Source organism: Ictalurus punctatus, chromosome 18 (assembly GCF_001660625.3).
Source record: "Ictalurus punctatus breed USDA103 chromosome 18, Coco_2.0, whole genome shotgun sequence".
NCBI lineage: Eukaryota > Metazoa > Chordata > Actinopteri > Siluriformes > Ictaluridae > Ictalurus > Ictalurus punctatus.
The window spans coordinates 21,309,579-21,332,642 of record NC_030433.2 but is presented as its reverse complement, the minus strand read 5'-3'; the positions used below and the strand labels follow the sequence as shown (position 1 = coordinate 21,332,642).

General features: G+C 41.0%; 1 protein-coding gene across 2 annotated transcripts in view; it reads right to left on the bottom strand.

The window, feature by feature from the left end:
• Positions 1–363: 363 nt before the first annotated feature.
• The window catches only part of rictorb (RPTOR independent companion of MTOR, complex 2b), a 34,587-nt gene continuing 11,886 nt past the window's right edge, over positions 364–23,064 (bottom strand). The window contains exons 12-39 of one of the 2 annotated variants that reach the window (XM_017492787.3): positions 21,485–21,572; positions 21,262–21,352; positions 20,960–21,026; positions 20,713–20,790; positions 20,523–20,623; positions 19,538–19,703; positions 18,114–18,215; positions 17,989–18,035; positions 17,767–17,902; positions 17,435–17,634; positions 15,811–15,937; positions 15,056–15,220; positions 14,009–14,085; positions 13,691–13,769; positions 12,985–13,094; positions 12,777–12,864; positions 12,586–12,678; positions 12,371–12,477; positions 12,034–12,275; positions 10,414–11,416; positions 7,573–7,750; positions 7,158–7,242; positions 6,852–7,052; positions 6,518–6,673; positions 5,645–5,719; positions 5,332–5,455; positions 4,839–4,977; positions 364–4,724 (exon numbers count right to left, since the gene is read on the bottom strand). In XM_017492787.3, coding sequence (XP_017348276.1) covers positions 4,650–4,724; positions 4,839–4,977; positions 5,332–5,455; positions 5,645–5,719; positions 6,518–6,673; positions 6,852–7,052; positions 7,158–7,242; positions 7,573–7,750; positions 10,414–11,416; positions 12,034–12,275; positions 12,371–12,477; positions 12,586–12,678; positions 12,777–12,864; positions 12,985–13,094; positions 13,691–13,769; positions 14,009–14,085; positions 15,056–15,220; positions 15,811–15,937; positions 17,435–17,634; positions 17,767–17,902; positions 17,989–18,035; positions 18,114–18,215; positions 19,538–19,703; positions 20,523–20,623; positions 20,713–20,790; positions 20,960–21,026; positions 21,262–21,352; positions 21,485–21,572 — 4,200 coding nt within the window. In that variant the 3' untranslated portion in view covers positions 364–4,649. The remainder of the gene's footprint in view (positions 4,725–4,838; positions 4,978–5,331; positions 5,456–5,644; positions 5,720–6,517; positions 6,674–6,851; positions 7,053–7,157; positions 7,243–7,572; positions 7,751–10,413; positions 11,417–12,033; positions 12,276–12,370; positions 12,478–12,585; positions 12,679–12,776; positions 12,865–12,984; positions 13,095–13,690; positions 13,770–14,008; positions 14,086–15,055; positions 15,221–15,810; positions 15,938–17,434; positions 17,635–17,766; positions 17,903–17,988; positions 18,036–18,113; positions 18,216–19,537; positions 19,704–20,522; positions 20,624–20,712; positions 20,791–20,959; positions 21,027–21,261; positions 21,353–21,484; positions 21,573–23,064) is intronic. The other variant, XM_017492788.3, reaches the window with a different exon arrangement.

Sequence of the window (23,064 nt, the reverse complement as noted above, 5' to 3'; positions counted from 1 at the left end):
ACGCTGTGGACCTGCTTTAAAGGAATAATAAGAATTAAAAAAAAAAAAAAGAAAAAAAAAAAGATCAATATCAGTTAAGACATTTTTGTTGTCTGACTTTTGCTGCTTTATTACACTTTGCACAAATATTTTGTGTAAATATCAGCCTCACACCACGGCCATTAAAAAAAAAAATAAGGAAAAAAAAACAAAAACAAAAAAGTGCTGCTGTGTTAGGACACGAATGGACTAAGGCTGCTTTCACACTAGCTGGAGTGCCTTTTGTGCTGATATGGAAAAAAAAGTGACTCTCACAACACATTGTAAACATGACAACACTTTTACCAGTTCTAGCTAGTAATGACTCACTAAATAGCCCAAGGCTGCTCTCGAGATCAGATTTATTATGATCAGTAATGCAGATGAAATAAAGACTGGTGTAACTCTGACGATGAGTAGGTTGTTTGCCTGTAGCTTTGGAGGCAGAAAATCAAGAGAATTTGAGCCGCTTGCGTAACCGCATGCAACACTGTTACATTGGACATCATATCATGTACCGGTGAATGTCCCAAACATACATATGCTGCTATTTTTAGTTACACTGGAAACAATTCACTCACTAACAAGACCTCCCCCCCAGCACTTTGTTCTCCATGTTTGTTTTTCTTGTTTACCCCCAAACTCCTGATCTGATTGGACGTCACATGGCATTGTCTGGAAGCTCCGCTGTGACCCAAAAAGAAAAAGAAAGAAAAAAAGAAAAAGGCAGCCACATTCTGATAGGATTACACGTAAAACGTACACTAGAAGTTGAGGAAGCAAATGCCAAGTGTGAAAGCAGTCTTACGGCGATCTACAAAACTTCACAGTGTAGCTGAACACAGAACTGTTCGGAGGCGGCCATCTTGGACAACTTTGCACATTTTGGTATCGATACTTTCCCTAAGCCCTCTGTCTCAAAGTTTGAAAAAAAAAAAGTGTACATAGTTCTGTTTTTGAATTTGTGTATTGCATATTCTGTCCATGTCCAGAATTAAAGTAAACTCTGGGGCTCAAACATGTCTCATTGCTCACCCACTATGTTTGCCAAACAGTCCCTTTAAAGCAAAAGCTCAGAGCATTGAAAGTAAGGATTAAAGGTGTTCAAATGGTTGAGGAGCATCGGAGTCACCCTAGCAAGAGCCGCATCATCGTCATCATCATCACACATTATAGCTTATTACTCCAAAAAAAACACTCGGATAAAACTTGAGGGGTTTTTTTGGTTCGTTAAGAGTTCTAGCTTCATTGGAACCGTTTCATATAGAAAAACTCCACGTTGATGGACACACAGACCCTTTAAAAGCTCGGGCAGTATGACAAACTGGTAGAACGACTTTACAGGTGCTATAACAGAAAGAGTGTAGGTGCTTGTCAGAAAAGTCTTAATTGATTTTCAACTAAACTTAATCAATAGAAATGTATCAGACCATTGTATACATTTGGCAGAGAGTACAGATGGAAGATGGTCTTGAATTGTGGGTTTTCTGTGGAGGGTTTAGTGGGAGAGCGAATGAAGAAGAAAAAAAAGGGATGAATACAACTCTCTGCAGCACATTATTCAATTAGAATATACAAATTCAATTGTGTTTCTTGTTGTTCATCTTTCCATCGCAATTGTGGACAAGGCGGACAAGTGAGTCTGCATGATGCGATCTGATGCATTTAGCTACATTAGCCTCAATAACGAAACAAAACGTGGACACCAAACCTGCACTTATTAATCAACTACATCTGATGATAGTGGACAGAAATTCCACTAACTCAACATGTTAGTGACCAGAAGATAGATTTGGGAGCTTTAAATCCAAAAAAAAAAAAAAAGAAAGAAAGAAAGAAAAAAAAAATAAAAAAAAAAAAAAGACCAGTGATGCTGTTGAACTCTAAGGAAAAACCCCTTAAACGTCTCCTCAGAGTTTGTCAAATATAAAATCTTAAAACAGCCCAGTGAAAGCTTCCTTCCAGAAGATGGTGCATCAGCTCTCAGACAGATATTGTGACTCTTTTAAACAGAAAATTTTAAGTCCCAATACCTGATCATTAGCTTTACAGGTTAAAATCGTTGATCGCGTACTGCTGTGCATCCTGAAAGTCTGACCTGCATGAAAGTTTACTGTGACTGAGTCTCCTCACGCAACTGAGATGGAACGTCCTAAATCAACCGGTAACAACAGTTAAGTCCTTAGAAAAACCTTCTGTCCATGACTGCTCAATTTAAAAAAAAAAAAAAGAAAGAAAAAAAAAAAGAAAAGAAAAAAAAAGATGTGTTCACATTTACAGCATTCAGTCAATTTGATCGGACCCCTGGTGTGTTCTTCCGTGAGCGCAGGTGAGAATCACACTCGGGGCTGAGAGCGTCTGAGCAAGGTGATCTCGGTCCGCTTCTCAAAGTCCCTAATCATTTACTTCGCACTGGCTTGTGATTTCTATTTGTTCTTGGTTAAGTTTCATTCATCTTTTTTGTTTGTTTGTTTACCTGTATTTATGGGGAAGTATTCGGCCAAACACTCCCCTCAGATAACCAGCAAACAAACCAGCAGTCTGGACTTCACTCTGATTCATACTCGTCACCCAAGTCACTTTGGATGAAAACACGTGGCATCGGTAAACTGCACTGAATTTGCTACGAATTTACCTTAACTTTGCACTCCTTTCTGATGTTATTACTGACACTTTTAAGAATGCAAACGAATTGTAAAGTTGCAGTAGAAACTGCAGGAAGCAGACGAAGTCTCAACTACCACAGCGTTTTTGTGAGGAGACTCAGTACAGCAGTAAACTCCTAAATCTCCTAATTACCTTTAAATACATTGCATTGTGCAACTTTATTACACACTCCTATATTGTTGGTCACCTTGTAGGTTTTCAGTGAGAGACTAAAGCTCGTAATTTTTTTTTTTGTTGTTTACTATACACACAACGTGTGTCAATGACCCTTTATACCACAGCCCTGTTACATTCTTGCATCTGATTGGTCAGAAGGTGTTGATAAATTTTCTATAACAGCAGCTGGAAAAAAAATAATAATAAAAATCACAGGTTTATATTAATGCACTTTCTATATAAAATACATGATCACAAATCCATAAAAATGCGTAGACTCATCGAAATGGTGACTTTTCTATAAGGAGATGTTTCTTTAACATTTATGGAAGGAGTCTCCAGTGTCAGCGCTTTGTAACAGACAGAGGTAAAGTTTTCCAGCATGAGAAAGTCTTCGGGACAGAGGTCAGAACAGGACAGTTTACACTACAACATGGCAAGGATAAAACACAGAATGTCATTCTTCAATTCATAAAAAAAAAAAAAAAAAAAATGCTGTGGTATAAGAGGGATCTGTTTTATTCTTGTTATAGGAAAATAAACAACTATAGGGTGGTATGCCTTTCAATCAGGGTCAGTTACTGACCACAGCACTGGAGATGAAGATTTTTGGTTGTTGGACTATTTCTCAATCCAGCAGTGACACTGAACCCTGTAAAAACCCTGTAAAATACAAATGTGGAGTGGACAGGCTTCAGTCAGTAACCGTACACCTACAGAGTGACCTGCGTGAGAGTTGCAGCTGTAAACTAGCCAAAGAAAGCACAACTGATGCCTAGCGAATGGATGAAATGGATGAAAATAAGCAGCATTACCTGGAAAATATATTTGGGAAATCGAGGCCACATTGGTTTCCCAATGTTTTCCAGTGAATTGAGAATTAATGTTATTAACTTTACATGTAATTTTCCCAGAACCATCCAGACTGTGGGTGACATGAGCATGTTTAAGCTTAAATACCAGTCAGAATTCAGTGCTGTATAATGGTACAACCATAATATGTAGCAGAAATGTGGGTTAAGGTAAGGTGGGTACTGCCATACAGATGGTTGGATCTTTAACTGATGATTGTCTCACGTGTGGCCGTGGATCAAAAACTGAGGGTCTGTTTCGATGAACAATTCAATTACAGGCTCGCTGCGTTTTTCTTTATATACATGGATTAAGTTAGTGATACAAACCACAATCTTGTAGTGTTAAAATCAAAACTTGAGGGATCCAGACGGAAGAAGAGCAAACATGCGTTTGTTATTTCAGTCCATATCCGAGCGCGTTCATGACCACCGTCAGGAGCTGAGACAGAAATAATAATAATAATAATAATAATAATAATAATAATAATTATTAAAAAAAAAAAAAAATCAGCATATTGTACAGCTTTCAGTGGATTTTTGTTTTCTTACTGTCACCACACTGTCAGTGCATTTACACGCATAACTGTCAGTCAAAAGCTATATTTTGGTTGTAACTCCAACTGCCAGAGTTTAAACAGATCTCTGTCTTGATTTCAGGCTTTTTTTTGTTTTCGTTTTGTTTTGTTTTGTTCAGGCAGTATGTTTCCGTTGATCTTTTCTTAAACGCGCCGTACCGATTCTTTTTTTTTTCCCCCCTCTCCACAGACAAATTCTTCAGATGCTCTTTCATCCTTCTAGCGTTTTTGTCTCTTCTCTCCACATTCCATCCAACGTTACCACTTATTGCCTCCGTCTTTCATAAAGTCTCGGCCAGTCCAGGCGAAAATGAATGAGGAGGTCTGGGTGGAGAAGGGTGGGGTTGGGGTAACAGCAAGCACAGGCTTTATGATATTATCAGGACTCCGGTGGAGAATTTACCGCGACCGATTTCGACGGCATCGACAAGATGCTCTCGGCTTCCTCGTAAAGCTGCGGGACATGAAAGAGACAACAATGAAAAAAAAGTTTCCGCGTAACTGAAAAATAAACATGCGGTTCAAGCGTATTTGCTATGTTACAAAGCACACTTCTGAGGAAGGTTACCGGAATAAACTGAACGTCTTGGAACAGTTCCTGGATGAAGCGTCGGGAGGTGAGTCTGAACATGCAGTGGGCCAGCAGGTGTGACACTTCCGAGTATAAGCAGATGTCATCAAACGCATATGGAAACTTCTCCTTGATCCTGTAGGTGTATTCCACGGAAAGAGAGATTAAACCTGAGCATTAGTCCCGCACAAAAGTTTCAGAATAATCAAAATCATCACACACACAAAATATATATAATACATATACACACATATATATTTACATACATATAAAAAATCTTCTATTAAAATGGGATAAGGAAATCCCACGGATAAGTCTTCATGAAACTACATGATGCAGAGTGGTGTGAGGTGAGTTTGTGATTTGTTGATTATATGGTTTCATTATTTATTAGGTAAACGACATAGCTGCAAAGCAAGTACAATAAGACGGAAGACCGTAAACAGAACAGGAGAGTGTTGTGCAAGTACAATTCGAGTTATCTGCTTACGTGAGCAATCCTGTCTCATGGCCTTTGGTTCCTACTGATGAGCTGAGGTTGATGACCAGCCGCAGCACCTCTTTCCTTAGCAGAACTCTGCAGGCCGGAGCGTCTTCTGGAATGGTTTTAACGCCTGAAAGTTAAGCCAAGGTCATATTAACGCAAGACGTTTAAACACAAACTCGTACAGAGACACAGCCTCGTACAGTACCAGCTATTTACACAAAGTCAAGACTTTTCGAGCAAAAAAAACAAACAAAAGAACAAACAAACAAAAACATTTATACATCCATTCCTAGGAGTCCAAGAGAGCAAAACTGACCATGCTCTCTGGGTGGGAGGAACGGTGTTACTCTCCCCCCTGTCAAAAGATGCAGTGGCTGCTTCTCATCCGTGACTGAAATCCATGTTGAAAATGTTAGAATTATAAAGACAAACATTACGTCACCATTTTGACTGAAAAGGTTTATTAAATTTACATCTCTTTCCTATATCCTAGCACTGTCATGTGAGCTAATTGGGCCTCATCTTTGTTTTACTCTGGGATCTTTTTAAGCATTTAACATCGAGACAGAATGGACAGGGCATTTTTATTTATTCTCGCTTATAATAAATGAGGGATTAAAACGTTCAGCGCCAGAGAGAATACGTTTTTATTTTTCATTTTTATTCCCAATGACACAACCAGGCTCCCAGGCACTGAGGGAGGCTTCAGTGAAACATGAAGCTAGTACATGCAATCAAACTGCTGCTCATGTAACATCATGACATGAGAGGAGTGGAGGTGAGATTTTGTTTATGTAAATAAACGGAAAGCCCGCTACGGGCTGGGTCACTAAGTAGCAAAAGAGGAACGAAACGAGGAGAGTCTTCCAAGCTCAGACGTTTGAGACACTCGGCTGGATCGACTTTAGACTGAACCATGCAAGTAAGTAAGATTCAAAATATGATTTAGAGCCAAGGAAATTCGATGTGTTACCTGATGAGGTTGCAGAGGATTTGTTTACCCCAGCCATTGCCAACAATATCGCGTGCATGTGATGAGTGTTTAAACTGTTTCTGAATCTGAATCTGTATTTGAGCTTTACATTACTAGAAATTTCTGCTATGAGACATGCACACTAAATTATGAAAGAACCTGGTCTAAATTAGTTTAAAGAAAAACAAAGCATGCCTGTAAAACCCTCAGTCTTACCTAGAACCAGCTCTGTGCTACGGGTGCTTCCGGCAGATCCTTGAGACACGGCGTCACTACACCCAGACACACCGGAGAACTTGGAGTGGGGCATGACCTCGAGGTGGTTGTGCACAGGCTGACTGCACCACTCTGAGTATGAAGCATCAGCAAAGTCTGGAAATGAGAGTCATACAGTGTTTAAATTACAACTGTAAATGGAAAAACCCCCAAAAAACTACAGCATCCTGAAGAATGTTTCATCAAAATATTTGATTCTCTTCAAGAAATGTACGCCCAATGTACCCCCCCCCCCCCCCAAAAAAAAAGACTCTAAGTTGATGCTGGGGCTCACCTGAGCGGCTCTGTGTGGGGGTGTGTGTGTTGCAGCCCAGCACTTTGCAGCCGACGCAGTAGAGGCAGTTCTCCTCTGTGTGTTCCTGCAGACCCGTCTCCTCTGAGCCCAGCAGCTGCTGCTGATCTGCTCGGCTCACCGCCATCAGCTCCGTAATGCTGAGCTGAGACTTCAGGACGCCGTGCCGTGAGCCATCGCAACCTGTCGGTAGAGAGGGGGGTCAAGAAAATGGTGCACGTGTCACATCAGTGTAGGTTTAACACGATCAGCAGCAGATACGCGTTTTCGTTTTCTGGTTTATTTTACCATCAGAATCTCCAGAGAAGAACTTAGCAGATCTGTCCTCTGAAGGTGGGCTGGTCCTCTTCTGGAAATATGGTGCGTCTTTTATCTATAAGCACAGAAACAAAGGATCAGCTTACCTTAATGACAAGTTAATGCACTGTATCATAACTAAGAATTAAATGAGATCCCACTTGGCCAGATATCTGCGTTCAACCGTCAAAGCTGCAAATCACAGGACTGAATTAAATGTGCTTGTTCTGAAATGTCATTATTTCTATAGTAGCAGCACATTCACGGGGACTTGTCTTCGTTTTGTCCAAACAAATTTGAACAATTATGATTAAAACACCATAATTTTATCCATCTCATTTTAGCCAGTATCGTGCAGTCCTAATTGGTAGCCACAAAGAATGCAAATAAGAAAATGTCTGAGTACTTGGAACATGTTGTTGATGTCCACGGGTAAAGCGAGGCCGATGTAGTCATCCGAACTGCCGTAGGTGGCGCTGGACACCATGGAGCGCACGGAGGAGGAGCGATGCAGCGTTGTCTGACTGATGGGGCTTAACAGGTCCTCTTTATCCAAAGACGCAAAGCTCAGGGCCTTCAGGAACCTGTGCACACAGAGGAACCGAGTCAATGCCGGGACAGAAAAGAAACATCAAGAATACAGAGAGAAAGAAGGTGGGAGAGAATTGATTGAAATAATCAATACCTGATTTACACAATCGCGTTTTTTGTAATCGCTTGTTTACATTAGGAATATCTACTACCAGGAGACTACCACAGCTACTAAACACTCACTGGGCTGGTAAAGTCGGCAGATGCTATGCGTTCAGGTGTGGAAAAGCTTACAGGGAAAACAGGGTTAACTTTGATCATCTGTACTACGTATTCTGTAGGAATGTCACAAGATAAAAGGTCTGCTCGGTTGCTCTTCTATACTAGCTCGGTAAGATTATAAGCAGGGATGGACTGTCTTGTCTGCAGGCTTGAGGAAGCATTAAGAGGGCAGAAACAGGGATGATGATAAAGGGGTCCAGGCACTTTTCATTAAGCAGGTTTTAGGGTTGCACAGAGGCAAGGGTGAATATCCCAAGCCCCACCCCCATTTAAAAAAAAAAGAAAAAGAAAAAAAAAAAAAAAAGACAGAACCGGTCTTTCCAAATGAACGAGAGCTGCCAGCTCCCGGGGTGATCCACTCGCCGTGGGAGGAGAGATCGGCGACGACGCCCGCCTGAGCCTTGGCCCAGACAGCTGAAGCGCTTTTTAGAATACCTGAGAGGGACCATCAGAAACAGTTCGTTATTTCCCAAAGTTGAGTCCCAAAGGGGTTTACATCAGGGACACAGAGCGTCTAAAAATCAATTCTTTCACCTATGAAGGAATATCCTAGCTTTTTAGTATACTATATATTTAATTAGACTGAGCAGGAATTTCGGCATGTTCCCCTACGCTAAAGACAGAACAAGTTCACTCATTCCAAGCTCCCTTACAACTGAAGTCTGAGGGCACCAACATGTGCTGAACTCCATCGATCATCAATAAACCTTTCTTAACCTTATTTTCATCAAACAAATTAAGCTCAAAATATTTTTAATCATAACGAATACTTTTAAAGATCAGTCCGCTTTTAAAGCGCACCTATAATGGTTTTGAAACTTGCCTAATTTTGTTTTAAAGCTCCCATACAATAGATTTACCTGCATCCGAAGTAAAAAAAAACAAAACAAAAAAAATACTTTAACGTGCGCATAATTTAAACCACAGCATTACCATTTTCCCCCCCAGTGTCACAAACGACTCGTTCAATGATCCGTACAAAAGGATTCGTTAAGAACTCCTCCTTTCAGAGATCATACTCTGCTCTGATTGGTCAGACGTCCCAGTCTGTTATGATTGGTCTACAGCTTTCAGCGTGTGTCGGGGAAAAAGGAAACACCCACTGACATAACGAGTTTCAGCTCCGTCGGTCAGAGAGCGGACAATGAAGACCAGAGGCGGGGCTTTTTGTTACAATCCCACGTAGGTGTGTACAGGAAGTAAGTCTGGAATCATTGACGACTCGTTTCGGCTGTTCAGAATCGGTTCCTTCTTTTAGGAGTCGATAACTCCTTTTGTCGTGCGCTTTGATTTTTGAAACTTTGCAGACTTTTTACATTCACAAACAGCTACATAACACACTACATGAAAGGGAATATTTGAAAAACTATAATAGGTGCACTTTAAAGGGAATGGTCTGTAGCGGCTCTAACGTAACACCACACTGAATAAGTTAGGAATAAAACAGAATGGGGAATGGCGTTATAGGAAAAATAACAATGGGTTTCGCGAGACGAGGCCTGATGCAAAGCAGAGTTACCGTCACCATCCAAAGCTGATTATTTTCCTATTACAACATTTCCTCAATCCGTTTTATTCCTCTTATATCACAGCAGTTTGATAACTATTTAAAAACTGCATTTATTAAAGAACGTCTCATTGTACACTTTTATCCATTTGTAGATACGTTTGATGTTGTGGAACAATCACAAAACAAGTTCCCGTCATCACTCGTGTTATAGAAGCTATATATGGACATTCCCTCATCACGCTCACTTCTCTGTCAACAGGAAGTTACCAGGAAATTGTAAATTCCTCAACGCTGAAGATTCGAGCTGAAAGTTACAGCCTGTCAAAGCAACGACTTAAGTGGAGATTCCTTCCAGAAACGTTTAATAAACATCTCTGCACAGAAAACTTCCTCCCCATACCACTGATTGCACACATGATTAAATCTGTTTATGTGGAGAATCTGCCACACAAGTCTCTGCGTTTCCAATCATATAAACCTGTGTGTTGCCTTGCAGCTGGATCTACTGGATTATGTTCTTCCTTTTCTTATGCTATATTGTCACTACAGAAATGTAGACTCTCGTTTTTAATAAGAGAAAGCTATTACAAAAGCCTCTTTGAGGAGTGTGTCTCGTTTACTGTGCCTCAGATGAAGTACAGGATACTGAATCGGAAATACGGCACAATAATAAGCCTTGGTGGTGGACTGACACTTTAAAAATCCGGGAAGTGTGTTTGAGGAATAGAATTAGAGTTGACTGTGTATAAATATAATGGCCGACTGACCGTTTAAATTTTTTTTTTTTAAATCCAGTTAAAAGTATTGATACAAAAATTCCAAATCTTAGGATAGGTGCTAAAGCGAGGAAAAACTTCTAGTATAAAAGGTTTATACAAGGGAAAAAAGAAAGAAAGAAAAAAAAATGTGCAAGGACATTCAGACCTTCTCGGTGTGAGTCTGGAGTCAAGGCTGCCAGCTTTCATGGTGATGGTGTCGGTGAAGAGCACATCCTTGGCGGGGGAAGCCAGCGCCTCACTGTGGGAGAGGGACGGGTGGATGCGCTGCTGCTGGAGCCGCTTGAGCGTGGCGTAGCCCAGCGCGTCCCTCGGGCTCGTGTACATGAAGCTGCAGTCCGTCAGGCTGGTGATGGTAGTGACAGAGGGCGATTTGAGAGACTGCGCCCGGCGTGGCAGGGTGTGAGATGAGCCGGGTGGAACCAGGAGCACCGAGTTGGATTTGGAAAGGGGGAGGTGATTGGACTGGGGGGTGAGCGAGTGTAGGGTTCGGATGGTCTGTGCGCTGACGACTGTGCTGAGGCTGACGCAGTCCGTGTCGATGGTGGACGAATCCGTGGCGCCCGCCGCCGTCTCTCTGGACGGGCTGGAGCTCATGGAGCTGATTCCGCTGGTCGTCGTGTCCGTGTTGAAGCTTTGGCTTCGGCTCTTGAACTGAGTCCCGCCTCCGGAGGTAGGACCATCGCCTGCCAGCCTCTCACGACTGGTCTGCTCGCGCTGCATGTCTCCGACCACCATATTGCGCTCTGTAACCCGTGGCAGACGGGACTCGGTCTCCCCGATGCCATCCTGCTGCTCCAGGGTGACCGACGGGCTCTTGGGCAGGTCAGAAAACTCCGGGCTGAACACATCCCCCTGACCCGGGGAGTACACAGAGGGTTCCGTGACCGTTCGGTTCCTCCTCAGGCCTCCCGTCTTGGGCTCGACGAACACTTTATGACTGTTGCTGCTGCCGCTGCTGCTACCTTTCGGGTCGCTAGTGCTGCGTGGCTTCTTTCCGGAGATAGAAATGAGGAACCGGTTGCGCACAAAGCGGCTGGATGCCAGGATTGTGAAGGGGCTGCGGTCCTTTAGCAGCTTGGACCTGATGTACAGTGGCTGCTCCTCAGACAGCTCAGAGCCATCTTTATCATCATCCATGATGTACATGCCTGTAATGTAGAAACATGCATCAAAAACACTACATCTAAAACAATAGGTACTTTTAGACCGGTTTAGGGTCAAGAATGACATTATTACAGCATTTACATATTTGAATGCAGATTAGTCACCTAACATACACTACCGGTCGAAAGTTTACACACACTCATTCTTTAATTTTATTTTCCACATTTTAGAATAATAATAAAGTCATCAAAACTCTGGAGTAACACAAATGGAACTATGGGAATTATGTTGTGAGAAAAAAAAAAAAAAAAGCTAAAATAAATCAAAATAATTTCATATTTTAGCATCTTCAAACAGACACCCTATTGAAATGGTTGTATCCTGAGTTTTTTTTAAATTTTATTTATTTTATATAAATATCAGTTGTGTATCTTGAAGCAATTAAATAGATCTTAAAAGTGATTACATTAGGGAGTTATTTTATTCTTACTCTTTTGGGGCTGAATCACAAATAAAATTTGATTAGGTATATAATGCCACAAATGCATTACCCTAACTTTCAGCAACAAGGAATAAATAAATAAATAAATAAATAAATCACTGTGCTTAATGTGCTTGAATGTGTGCCTAATGGCCAGGGAAGAGTTAGAGAAGCATTTACTGGGCTGGGTGGAGTCACTTTCGCTGTTGTGTCTAGAGCTGGTGGACTCAGAGTTGAGGCTGAGGGTGCTGGGAACCGACGAGAGCAGGGTGGGTGGAGGCGGGGGCTGCTGCTCCACCTCGTCAGGTACCACGGGCCACTGCTGTCTACGACTGTGTCGAACCGCGTCCCAGCCCTGCAGCTTCAGCAGCTCACAGCCCTGCTTTGTCTTGGAGATGAGACCCAGTACATACAGACATATCCTGAAAGAGACCAGGAACAAAAGATGGGCTTGAAGGATTGATACAACTTATATAATCGTACACAGCACTATCAGTGTAGTTTACTGTTTACATACCCGCGGATGGAGAGAACCTCACAGTGGTGAGCCAGAGCCACAATGTCGGCAATCACATTCTCCTCTTGTAGCAGGTTCAGACCCCAGTTGGAGGTGCCGATATTACCCTGGACGCAATTAGAACGATCAGCACCAACAGTTCGAACTTTCCAACTATGTTTGTTTTCTCCCCACCACCCTCCCCCGGCCACCCCATGTCAGAGAACTGTACTAACCAAGGCCCAGAGAGCAGCTTTAAGTTGTTTGATGCCTTCCCACGTGTCCAGCACCGGGGATCGCACAGTGTAGCTTAGGTCGGGTACGATATTCTGTCAGGGGGGGAATAAATAAAAAAAAATCTGAAGGTTGCACAAAAGAAAAGTTAATGAACACAGGTCAAATTTCATTAGCAAAAACCTGCTCTCACCTGAGCTTCTAAGAGATGGCAGCCTGTCTTATCATGCACAAGCTGACCATACAAATGCACAGGAAGATAGACGTTTGGCCTTTGCAACCTGAGAACCGAATTAAACCTCAATGTTTAAGAACAACAGTGTGGAGGAAATTCTGAGTAAAGGAAAAACTGGGGGGGGGGGGGGGGGGGGGGGGGTTGGTGGAAGGGGGGGTGTATAGACCTTTGGTTGCTCCGTCGTACGTAGTTGTCCCCGTCTACTGGTTTACGATATGTAGTGAGAGCCTCGTTTAACTGCTCCTCTATTAAATCCACATACTTGAGGTTATATTCCTGAGCAGAACAAAGATTCACGGTATACGGTTAGCGACTTTCAATGGTTTACTTTCACTCATCAAAGCAAAATTTAACAATTTCTTCAATCATTTTTTTGTTGTTTATTTAAGTGTTTACAATGCGAATTACAACTTTGAGATTATTCAAAGACTAGACTAGAACAACAACAAAAAAAGACGAAGCTAAAGCTTTAATTCACACGACTGACTGATCCTCCAATCGTTCCTTCTATGACAACGTTAAATATACCACAGCACTGTTGAATTCCCAAATCTGATTGGTCAATTGGTGTTGATTCATTTTCAATAACAGCAGCTGCAAATCACAGGTTTATATTAATGTGTTCTAAATACTATATACACGGTGGATGTCCCACAGAATTTAAGCTTTTAAATTTTTAAGAACTTAAATTGTATTCAGAAATTCTCAGTAAAGCCACCTTTGTAACTACAACTACTAAGGTCTGCTTTTTTTTTTTTTTTTTTTTAAACCATAAAAATGTTTTCCTACTGGTCAGATCTTAACAAAAAAGTTCAGTCTGAGGTTTAGTCCCTTAAATATCATAAGTGTAAACAACAGTAGAGGTAAAGCACCTTCTGCCATTTCTCCAGCTGCTTAGTGACGTAGCCTCTCTCGTTGAGGTAGGAAAAACCCTTTGGAATGGACAAGAACCTGGAGAGACAAGGACAGATCGAGTATGAGAAAGAAACGGCGCTCTCTTTTATTAAGTTCAGCAGCGCAACGCTGTTATTGAGAACGGTGTAATGCAGATCAAATTTCACTCGCAAAGTCCTCAGACTTTATCAAATAATAATAGTAATAAAGTTCCGGCAGCAAGAGGAGATTCTCTTCCCGTTTGAACTCCGTCACCAACACGTGCTGCTGAATAAATGAACAGATCTGCAGCTTACCTTAAAAGCAAGAGGACACCCTTGTCCCCGAGGTGAGTCAACGCAGGCTTCAACTGAATCAGTGCATGAAGATTCGCCTGAAGAACACAAAAAGTAGTTCACAAGATTGGTCAGAAGATGCGGATTCATCTTCGATAACGTCGGCGCCTGTGACAGTACTGGAGCTGTAAAGATTACAGGTTTACATTAACGCACTCTAATATTCCAACGTGTCACTATTTCTATAGTAGCAACCCATGAAAAGGGACATGAATGGCAGATACACTACAAAAATGATTTAAAAAAAAAAAAAAAAGTTGTGTTGAAATGATGGAGGTTTTTCTGTAAGGAGAATTTTATTTAATTATGGGAGGAGTCTCTAGTGTCAGCACTTTGCAACAGCCAGAGGCGAAGCTGGGACCTGAAATTTTCAGAAAATGTCTTTCACTGAAGGAACAATTGTTTATAGCTTCTAGAACGTTAGTGATAAAAGGAGCTTGTTTTGCTTACGTTACAAAATAAAATGTAGCTATAAATGGATAAAAATTCACACTGTAAAAAAATGTATACAAATGAATACTTATTTGTAATTATTGGCAAATTACTGTGGTATAAGACGAGTAAAACACTTTATACGCTGTTATAGGAAGACAATCGACTTCCTAACAGTACGGTAAGAGTGGTAACAGTACCTTTACTTCATCACACCACCTTGTCATTGATTATTGACCTATTACAGCATGCCCCCAAGTGTTTTAATCCTTGCTTTTTTACGGTTTGAAAAGAAAAAGGTCAACCTGAATCAGCAGCATGGATGAACTCGCCATGGATCTTAGGGCAAGATCAAAATGCAGGTATCAGTGTAAACCCCCCTGACCAAAAAAAATGTACAAGACTTAACCAATTAAGATGCAGCACCAGTAACTCCAACATGCTGGAGTCAGATCACTTGACTTCGATATACTTGATTCTTACTTCGATACACTTCATTACATTTCTTTACATTAAAAAAACAGAAACCTCTAGAATTTATTGGCAATTGAATCCGTATTGTAGCTGATCTCCCACCTTGTCCTCACAGGCCTCATCCAGTATGTCCAGGGCCTCTATGGAGATGTTCTTGTTGCGGTCGTGGAGCTGAGTGACCAGCAGCTCGATACCCCAGTTGCTGAAGAACTCCACGTTAGCGCGCAGTAATACACGCAGGTGCTTGGTGGCGTACAGCCTACAATTCTGTAGGCACGCAAGCACACACACACACACACACACACACACACACACACACACACACACACACACACACAGGTGAGAGATCGATACTTCAACATTGATCAGCTGATCCCATCATGCACTTCATTTTACTAATTTAAAGGCAAAAATTCTGAACTAGAGAAAACAAAATCTCAGGGAATAGATTACACAACTGAGGAAGTCATACATTAAAATATGTTTAAGCCTTTAAATCATTTCTATCCAGCTGACAATTTAGAACCAGAGACCCTAAAGGAACCCGAATTCCAAGGACCCTCTCAGTATATATTTATCTGATGAAGTATTCAAGTATTAGGCCCATTATTCACGTGTACTATAGTATTCTAGATATTTATTGGAGTTTTTTTTTATATTTCTGAATTTTCCATAGACCCAATGTTGACACTGCAAAGCCCGACTCGTTTTTCAGTTACTGAGGTTTATAGACCCCTGGCTATGCTTCATGGACCCCACTTTGAGAACTACTGCTTTAGAAGTTCCACACTTGTGAGATTAGCATCAGAAGATAAAAACCAGGACCACATGGAGTTTCTAGCTATTAAAGAGCTTACATCGGTTGCAGCAGTGAGGATTTTGGAGAGAATGACCCGCGCTAAGCCGTCTCGGCTATAGTCCAGTGTGGACACGGTCAGTTTCAGTAGATGGTCCTGATTCTTCAGGGAGCACACGTTCAGCAAGCTGCAGAGACAAAGTGGAGCTGGACATCACAGCGGAATTTAAGCTGCACAAACCACATAGAATACTGAAAGTACAGTTGGGTCAGTGACAATTTTGATAAATTTGCCTCTGTACACCACCACAACGGATTTGACGTGAAGCAAATTACGAAGTGTAGACTTTCGGCTTTATAAAAAAATTCTAGGGGTTTAAAAAAAAAAATTAAAAATAAAAATAGAACCGTTAAGGAATTACTGCAAGTACCTCCATTTTCACAGGCTCAAAAGTAATTGGACAAACTAACAATTATAAATAAAATGATTATTTTTTTATATTTGGCTTGAGGTCAGGTGACGGACTCTGCCGTTTCAAAGTTTGCATTAAGAAGCTCTTGGCTTGCTTCCTGCACTTTTGCAGTATTTGACAGCCTTTGAGCAGAAAGTATAGCTCTATATACTTCAGAATTCCTCCTGCAACTTCTATCAGCAGTCACATCATCAATAAAAAACAGTGACTCAGTTTCATTAGTAGTCATGCAATAAATGCCCATGCCATAACACTTAATCCACCATGTCTGACTGATGACATGGTATGCTTTGGATCATCAGCCCTTCCTTTCCTTCTCCATACTCTTCATTCTGGTACTCCGGTACTCTTAATCTTGGTTTAATCTGTCCAAAAAAAAAATCTTGTTCCAGAACTGGCCAGGAAATTTGAGATGTTTTCTCGCAAAGTCTAATCTGGCCATTATGATCTTGAGTGTTACCAGTGCTTTGCATCTTGAGGTAAACCCTCTGTATTTACACTCATGAAGAGCATGATCAGTTCCTGATCTTGGCTACATGTTGTGAAGGGATTTTTCTTCAACAAGGAAAGAATTCCGCATTCATGCACTTAAGTTATCTTCCGTGGTCTTCCAGGCCTTTTGGTGTTGCTGAGCTCGCCAGTGCGTTCCTTCTTTTTAAGAATGTACCAAATTGTTGATTTGGCCACTCCTAGAGTTTCTGCTACCTCTCCGATAGGTCTGTTTTGCTTTTTTTTTCAACCTAATGATGGCCTCATTCACTTGTGCCGACACCTCTTTGGACCGCATATTGAGAGTTCCCATGAAAAGCAACCAAATTCCAACCGACGCTTGGAATCAACTCTAGAGCTTTTATCCTTTTAATTCATCATGAAATAATGAGGAAACAACAGGCCACAGCAGGACATGAAAGCTGCTTATCGGTCAATTGTCCGATTACTTTTTAACCAGTAATTGTGGCACTGTCCAATTACTTATAAACCTGAATGTAGAACGAATAGTACGCATGCCCTGTACAATGGCGGCTGCTACGCTACAGATCTGCTGTGGATTTTGTACAGTGTGAAAAATGCTGAGCAGTAGTGAAGGCCTACTGCAGGCCATTTCACTAGTATTCTTTCCCACATACATTAACTGTATCTGTTATTGAACAAAGCTGAATCTGTATCTCACGAAAGTCCTTTATCGAACCTCAGCGATGGCTTTTAACTCACCACTGGAAGACACTGCATTTCTCCAGCAACTTAACGCCGCTCGGGTGGGCAGAGAGAGCACCCAGAAAGAGGAAGTAATGCTGGCTAAGTGTGTTGAGGAGACCATTGCTCTGTAGGCTACGGTCTGGTTTGAGCCCAGAGGATGACGACAGCCACTGCACAACGTCCTTCACCAGGTCCTCCAAGTACACATGGCCATCCTGATTAGAGAGTTGCAGACAAACCAAGACAAAACAATCACGAATGTATAAGAAGGCATCCAAATAATAAATAAAAAAATAAAACAACTGAACAAAAGAGTCGTGAGAGCACGAGCGCTTCCCCTCCTTCACCTCATCTGACTCCAGCAAGAACTCGATGAACTGGCAGCCAACAACAGTGAGCTGTTTGGCTTTGCTGTGGTCCAGCTCCAGGCCAGCGTACAGCTTACTGCTGGGTTTGTAGAAGAACAGGAGCCTCCGTACAAACCTAAAAGCGACCCCAGGTCATCAAGTGCACCATACAAAAATAAATAAATAAATGATATGAGGTAATAACACTGAATATGTTCTTACCTGTGCATTTGTTCATCTTTGTTGTTGCGCAGGTTGACATTTGGCCACTGCAACACAACATAGTGAATTACACATCATTTTCCGCATTGAAATCCCGCCACTTAATCCTCTTCTCTCTTACTGACCTTTAGTATTGTACCGATAAGAACCCAGTTCCAATCTAGGTTCTGCTTGTGATTGAGAACATGGCTGTCTCGGAGATTCATCATCAGAGCCTCTTCAGTGTCCTGGGAACAGAACAACACGCATACATACAGCAGCTGCATTTAAAAATTTTTTTTTACTGGAATGATTAGATACTGGTCTGAAATTGTGTTTGAATAATGCTGCTGAAGGAAATATTTAAATTAAACAAACGTATTTTCTTTCGCCTTGAATTCTTTTCCATTGCAGTGGTTTCTGCTTTGAGCAGGAGCGGTGGGAAAAAAAAAAAAGTCTATGATGAACTCACAACATGCAAGTGTTAGAAGTGTGTGATAGAATATTAGTGCTGACCATGTTCTGTAAATGCACTATGCAAATATCTTCTGTTATTACAAGGATTTTATAGGGGAAAAGGGGTGAGGCATGTGAAGGGTTGGAGGTGTTTCCAGTCTGCATATTTTTTGTAAAAAATTTAATTTCATAACAAGGGATAACGTGTAGGAACTTCTGGGGGTTAATCAATACAAAAACTCGGTTTGTCTCCACCATGCAACCTCCATGAGCAAAATTCTGTCCAATATATAGGAGGCTATGAGCTCATTATATTGTGGCAATGCACATACACTACTGGTCAAAGGTTTAGACACACTCATTCTTTTACTTTTCAATTTTTCTACATCTTAGAATTATTATAATAAAGTCATCAAAACTCTGGAGTAACACAAATGGAACCATGGGAATTATGTTGGGATACAAAATCCAAAATAAATCAAAATAATTTAGTATTTTAGCATCTTCAAAGGAGACACCCTTTTGGCCTAGAATTTCCAGAAATGTATTCTTGGCATTTTCCTCAACCGATTTCTTGAGGAATTTCCCTGAGATGCTTTTTAAACAGTATTAAAGGAGTTCACGCATACGCCGAATATTTCGCTCCGAGTCGTCCGTTTAAAAAAACATTTTTTTGTAAATAAAAATGTTAGTTTTCTAATGAAAGAAACGAATACGTCGGCACGAGTATATTTTTTATCTACAACACTGATTTCAAACATTTAATCATACACCTTCAGATCAAAAGGCTTTTTAAGATCATGAGAAACATTTCAGTCGCGTGTCCACAAACTTTTGACCGGTAGTGTGTGTTAATATTTCTATATTTATTTCATTAAAAACGTACAGTACGTTTTCATGGTACAGTCAGTACTGTTTATTTCTGTAATAAAGTTCAGCAGTATTTTACTTTGTTAAATACTGTAAAATAATATTTTTAAAATAATATATTTGTAAAATAATTTTTTTATACAATTATATTTTTTGTCTACAACACCGATTTCAAACTTTCTGAATAGGAATTAAAACAGCACATAACTGATGTACTTCCTGAGTGAGGATTTGCTCTCAGTACCTTAATGACGTAGATGTCCTTCTGGGGCCGCAGGTGCTGGTCTCGACAGTACTGGGATGCGGCTGACTTGCGGACGATATGATCCAGGTAAAGGCTGTTGGGTTTGGGGCCTCGCTTCTTCTTCTCGTGGAAGCACTTCAGGTAGTTCACTGCAGCACTTGCACGTCTAACACAGCATCATGGGAAAGAGAGAGAGACAAAGAGAACCCCAAAGTTACACCGGAACGTATTATTAGGGGACAGGCCTAGGATGGGCAATGGCCCCTATTATTTTCATTAGTTTTCCTATTATTATTATTATTATTATTATTATTATTATTATTCCTCTTCTATGGCAGCCAACTGAACCATATGGCTTGGAACTGCTGCTTTCAGCTATATTTATTATTATTATTATTATTATTATTATTATTATTATTATTATTATAATAATGCAATTAGCCTAGTTGGGTTGCCAAAACCTGGGGGAATTCCTATTCCCAGGATACCCCGTTGAAAACCACACCCCCTTACAGCCAAGCTGATTAAATTCTCCCCTTTAACAATGCTGTGCTTGACTCAACTTAGCAACTCGTAATTTCCAGCCTCCAATGAGTAGAAAAGCCAAAGAAAATGCTCCCTCAATTTAGTTAGTCTCAATAGGTTCCTCCCCAGGTTATGAAGCGACATTATCAACTGACGTGATATCAGTCAACACGTGTCGCGCAGCATCAGAAATGGATTAAAAGGGTTGTTAAAACAGATTTGAACGAGGTCTTGATGTGAGGCTTGTTGTGTGAATGTAGGGGAAGAGATTCATAAAACATATGAACTGTAGGCCTTGCATTGTTTGCAACTTATCAGATAACTTAATAGGTCATATATTTTGTAAAATGGTTTGGTCTGGGCGGTTCCTGTGGTAAGAGCTTTCCCCTTTTTTAAACATTTCGTCCCAGGCCTAAGCCGAACGCACAGCAGGCCTATTTAAGACTATGAGAAGACTTACAGCCGCTTCTCCTGAGGGATGTCGAAAGAGGCCGCCATGTTCATCAGAGTGGGCAGGCAGTGCAGGTGATGGCTGTGGGAGTGAGGGAGGATGGTATTGGCCTGAAGGAAACAAACACAACCCCGCTGACTCAGAAACAAATGGTGGAGAAAGTCAGCGTTAGCTGTTTAAAACGAAAACGGAACGATACCATGTGCAAGAGTTCTCCGAGGAGGATGGTAGCGCAGACTGAAACGTTATCACTGCTAGTGACGACTTCCACCAACCCCTGAGGACACAGACAGGTTTAAATAAGCACGCATGACATACGCAAGCATCTTCTGCGTAGTCAAAATATTCAGAGTGCTTCTACTTTAATATTCCATTTAAAAAAAAAACCCACAACTTTATCTACATCTCATTGAAGTGTCAAGAAAAATGTAGAAAAATTTTAATACCTCTAAAAGTCCACTATTGATGAAGGCAGACAGTACAAGTGCAAGGTAGTTATCCATCAGATCAGGCCTGTACAAACACAACAGATCATTTATTTAGCATTATTTATTTTGAGTGTGTAAATTTAGACATTACAACCAATCTTTACCGGTTGATTGCTGATATTCTTATGTGGTTTTGAATTTGTTTATATTTACATTTATTTATACAAACAAGGCTCGGTCTAATTAGAAGTGTGTACATTTTCACGAATCTGGTGTTTGCATGGTATTAGAACTAAAACTTCTCTCTCCAGAGCTCTTACCTCGACCGTGCCCGATGAGGGAGAATAATTTTGGCTTCTGAAGCCACGAAGCCGTCCGACAGCCTCCAACTGTCCTGAAATCGACTCGGATCTACAGAGGGAGTTAATGTATGTATAAGTTCTTGTAATCCATTAAGTCTTCTATTCCAGACAAATTTACTTTTAACAATCTAGTAAAAGTCAGTGGTTTTTGTAAACCACGTTGCATCATGTCACCACCCACCAACACTATGAAGCGCTTCAATGAAGTCGTGTGTGACTACAGGGACGGGGAGTCGGAAAATGTCGTACAGCACGTCAAGAAGGCCTTTCTGTTGAGAGATGATTTAAAAGCACAGTTTAAAGCAACAGGTTTAAATAAAACCCTTTTTTAAAATTATTATTATTATTACAGTCAGTATGGCATTAGTGTCCTCTGTGTATACAGTGCTGCGGAAAAGTATTTACCCCGTCCTGATTTCTTTTGTTTCTATGTATATCTCATACTAAACAGTTTCAGATCTTCAAACGAAATACAACATAAAACAAAGGCAACTTTAGTACGCACTAGGGTACTTATTTATTTTTATTGAAGCAAAAAAAAGAGAAGGGGATCCAACACCAATCACCCACGGGAAAAACTAATCTAGTTGTGCCACCTTTAGCAGCAATAACTGCAACCGAACTCTTCTGGATAACCGGAGATCAGTCTCTCACAGCATTGTGGTGGAATTTTGGCCCACTCTTCTTTGCAGAACTGCTTTAGTTCAGCCACACTGGAGGGTTTTTGTGAACATGAAGTGCCTGCCGGTGAAGTGCCACAGCATCTCATTTGACAACCCTAACCCTAAGTCAGGACTTTGCTTAGGCCACTGCAAAACTTAAATTTAGCTTGTTTTTTTTTTTTTTTTTTTAGCCATTCAGAGGTGGATTTACTCCTATGCTTTGGATCATTGTCTTGCTGCATAATCCAGCTGCGCTTGAACTTATGGACTGAAGACTGGACATTGTCCATTAGAATTTTCTGGTAGAGAGCAGAATTCATGTTTCTCTCAATTATTGCAAGTTACCCAGGCCCTGAAGCAGCACAGCATCCCCACACCATCACACTTCCACCACCATGCTTGACCGTAGCGATGAGGTTTTTTGTGTGGATTTCGGTGTTTGGTTTATGCCAGATGTAACGGGACCCCTGTCTTCCAAACAGTTCCACTTTCGACTCATCAATCCACAGAATATTCTCTTAAAAAGGTTTGAGGATCATCAAGGTGTGTTTTGGCAAAATTCAGACAAGCCTTAATGTTCTTCTGGGTTAGCAGTGGTTTTCACCTCACCACTCTTCCATGGATGCCATTTTTGCCCAGTCATGAACACAGTGACCTTTATTGATGCAAGAGACGCCTGTAGGTCCTTTGATGTTGTCCTTGGCTCTTTTGTGACTTCCTGGACGAATCGTCACTGTGCTCTTGGAGGAATTTTGGAAGCTCGGCCACTCCTGGGAAGGTTCACTACTGTGCAGAGTTTTTCCATTTGGAGATAATGGCTCTCACTGTGGTTCTTTGGAGTCCCAGAACCTATGAAAGAGCTTTGTAACCCTTCCCAGACTGATGTATTTCAATCACCTTCTTCCTCATCATTTCTGGAAACTCTTTCAATTTTGGCATAGTGTGTTACTGGGTAAGACCTTTTAACCGACTTGCCACACGAGTGTGATGGTCAGGTGTCCGCAAACTTTTGCCGATATAGTGTATTAAACCGATGTCAACTGTACACATGTCTAATATTAGCTAAATCAAAAACAAACACTGATAGATTTTGAATAAA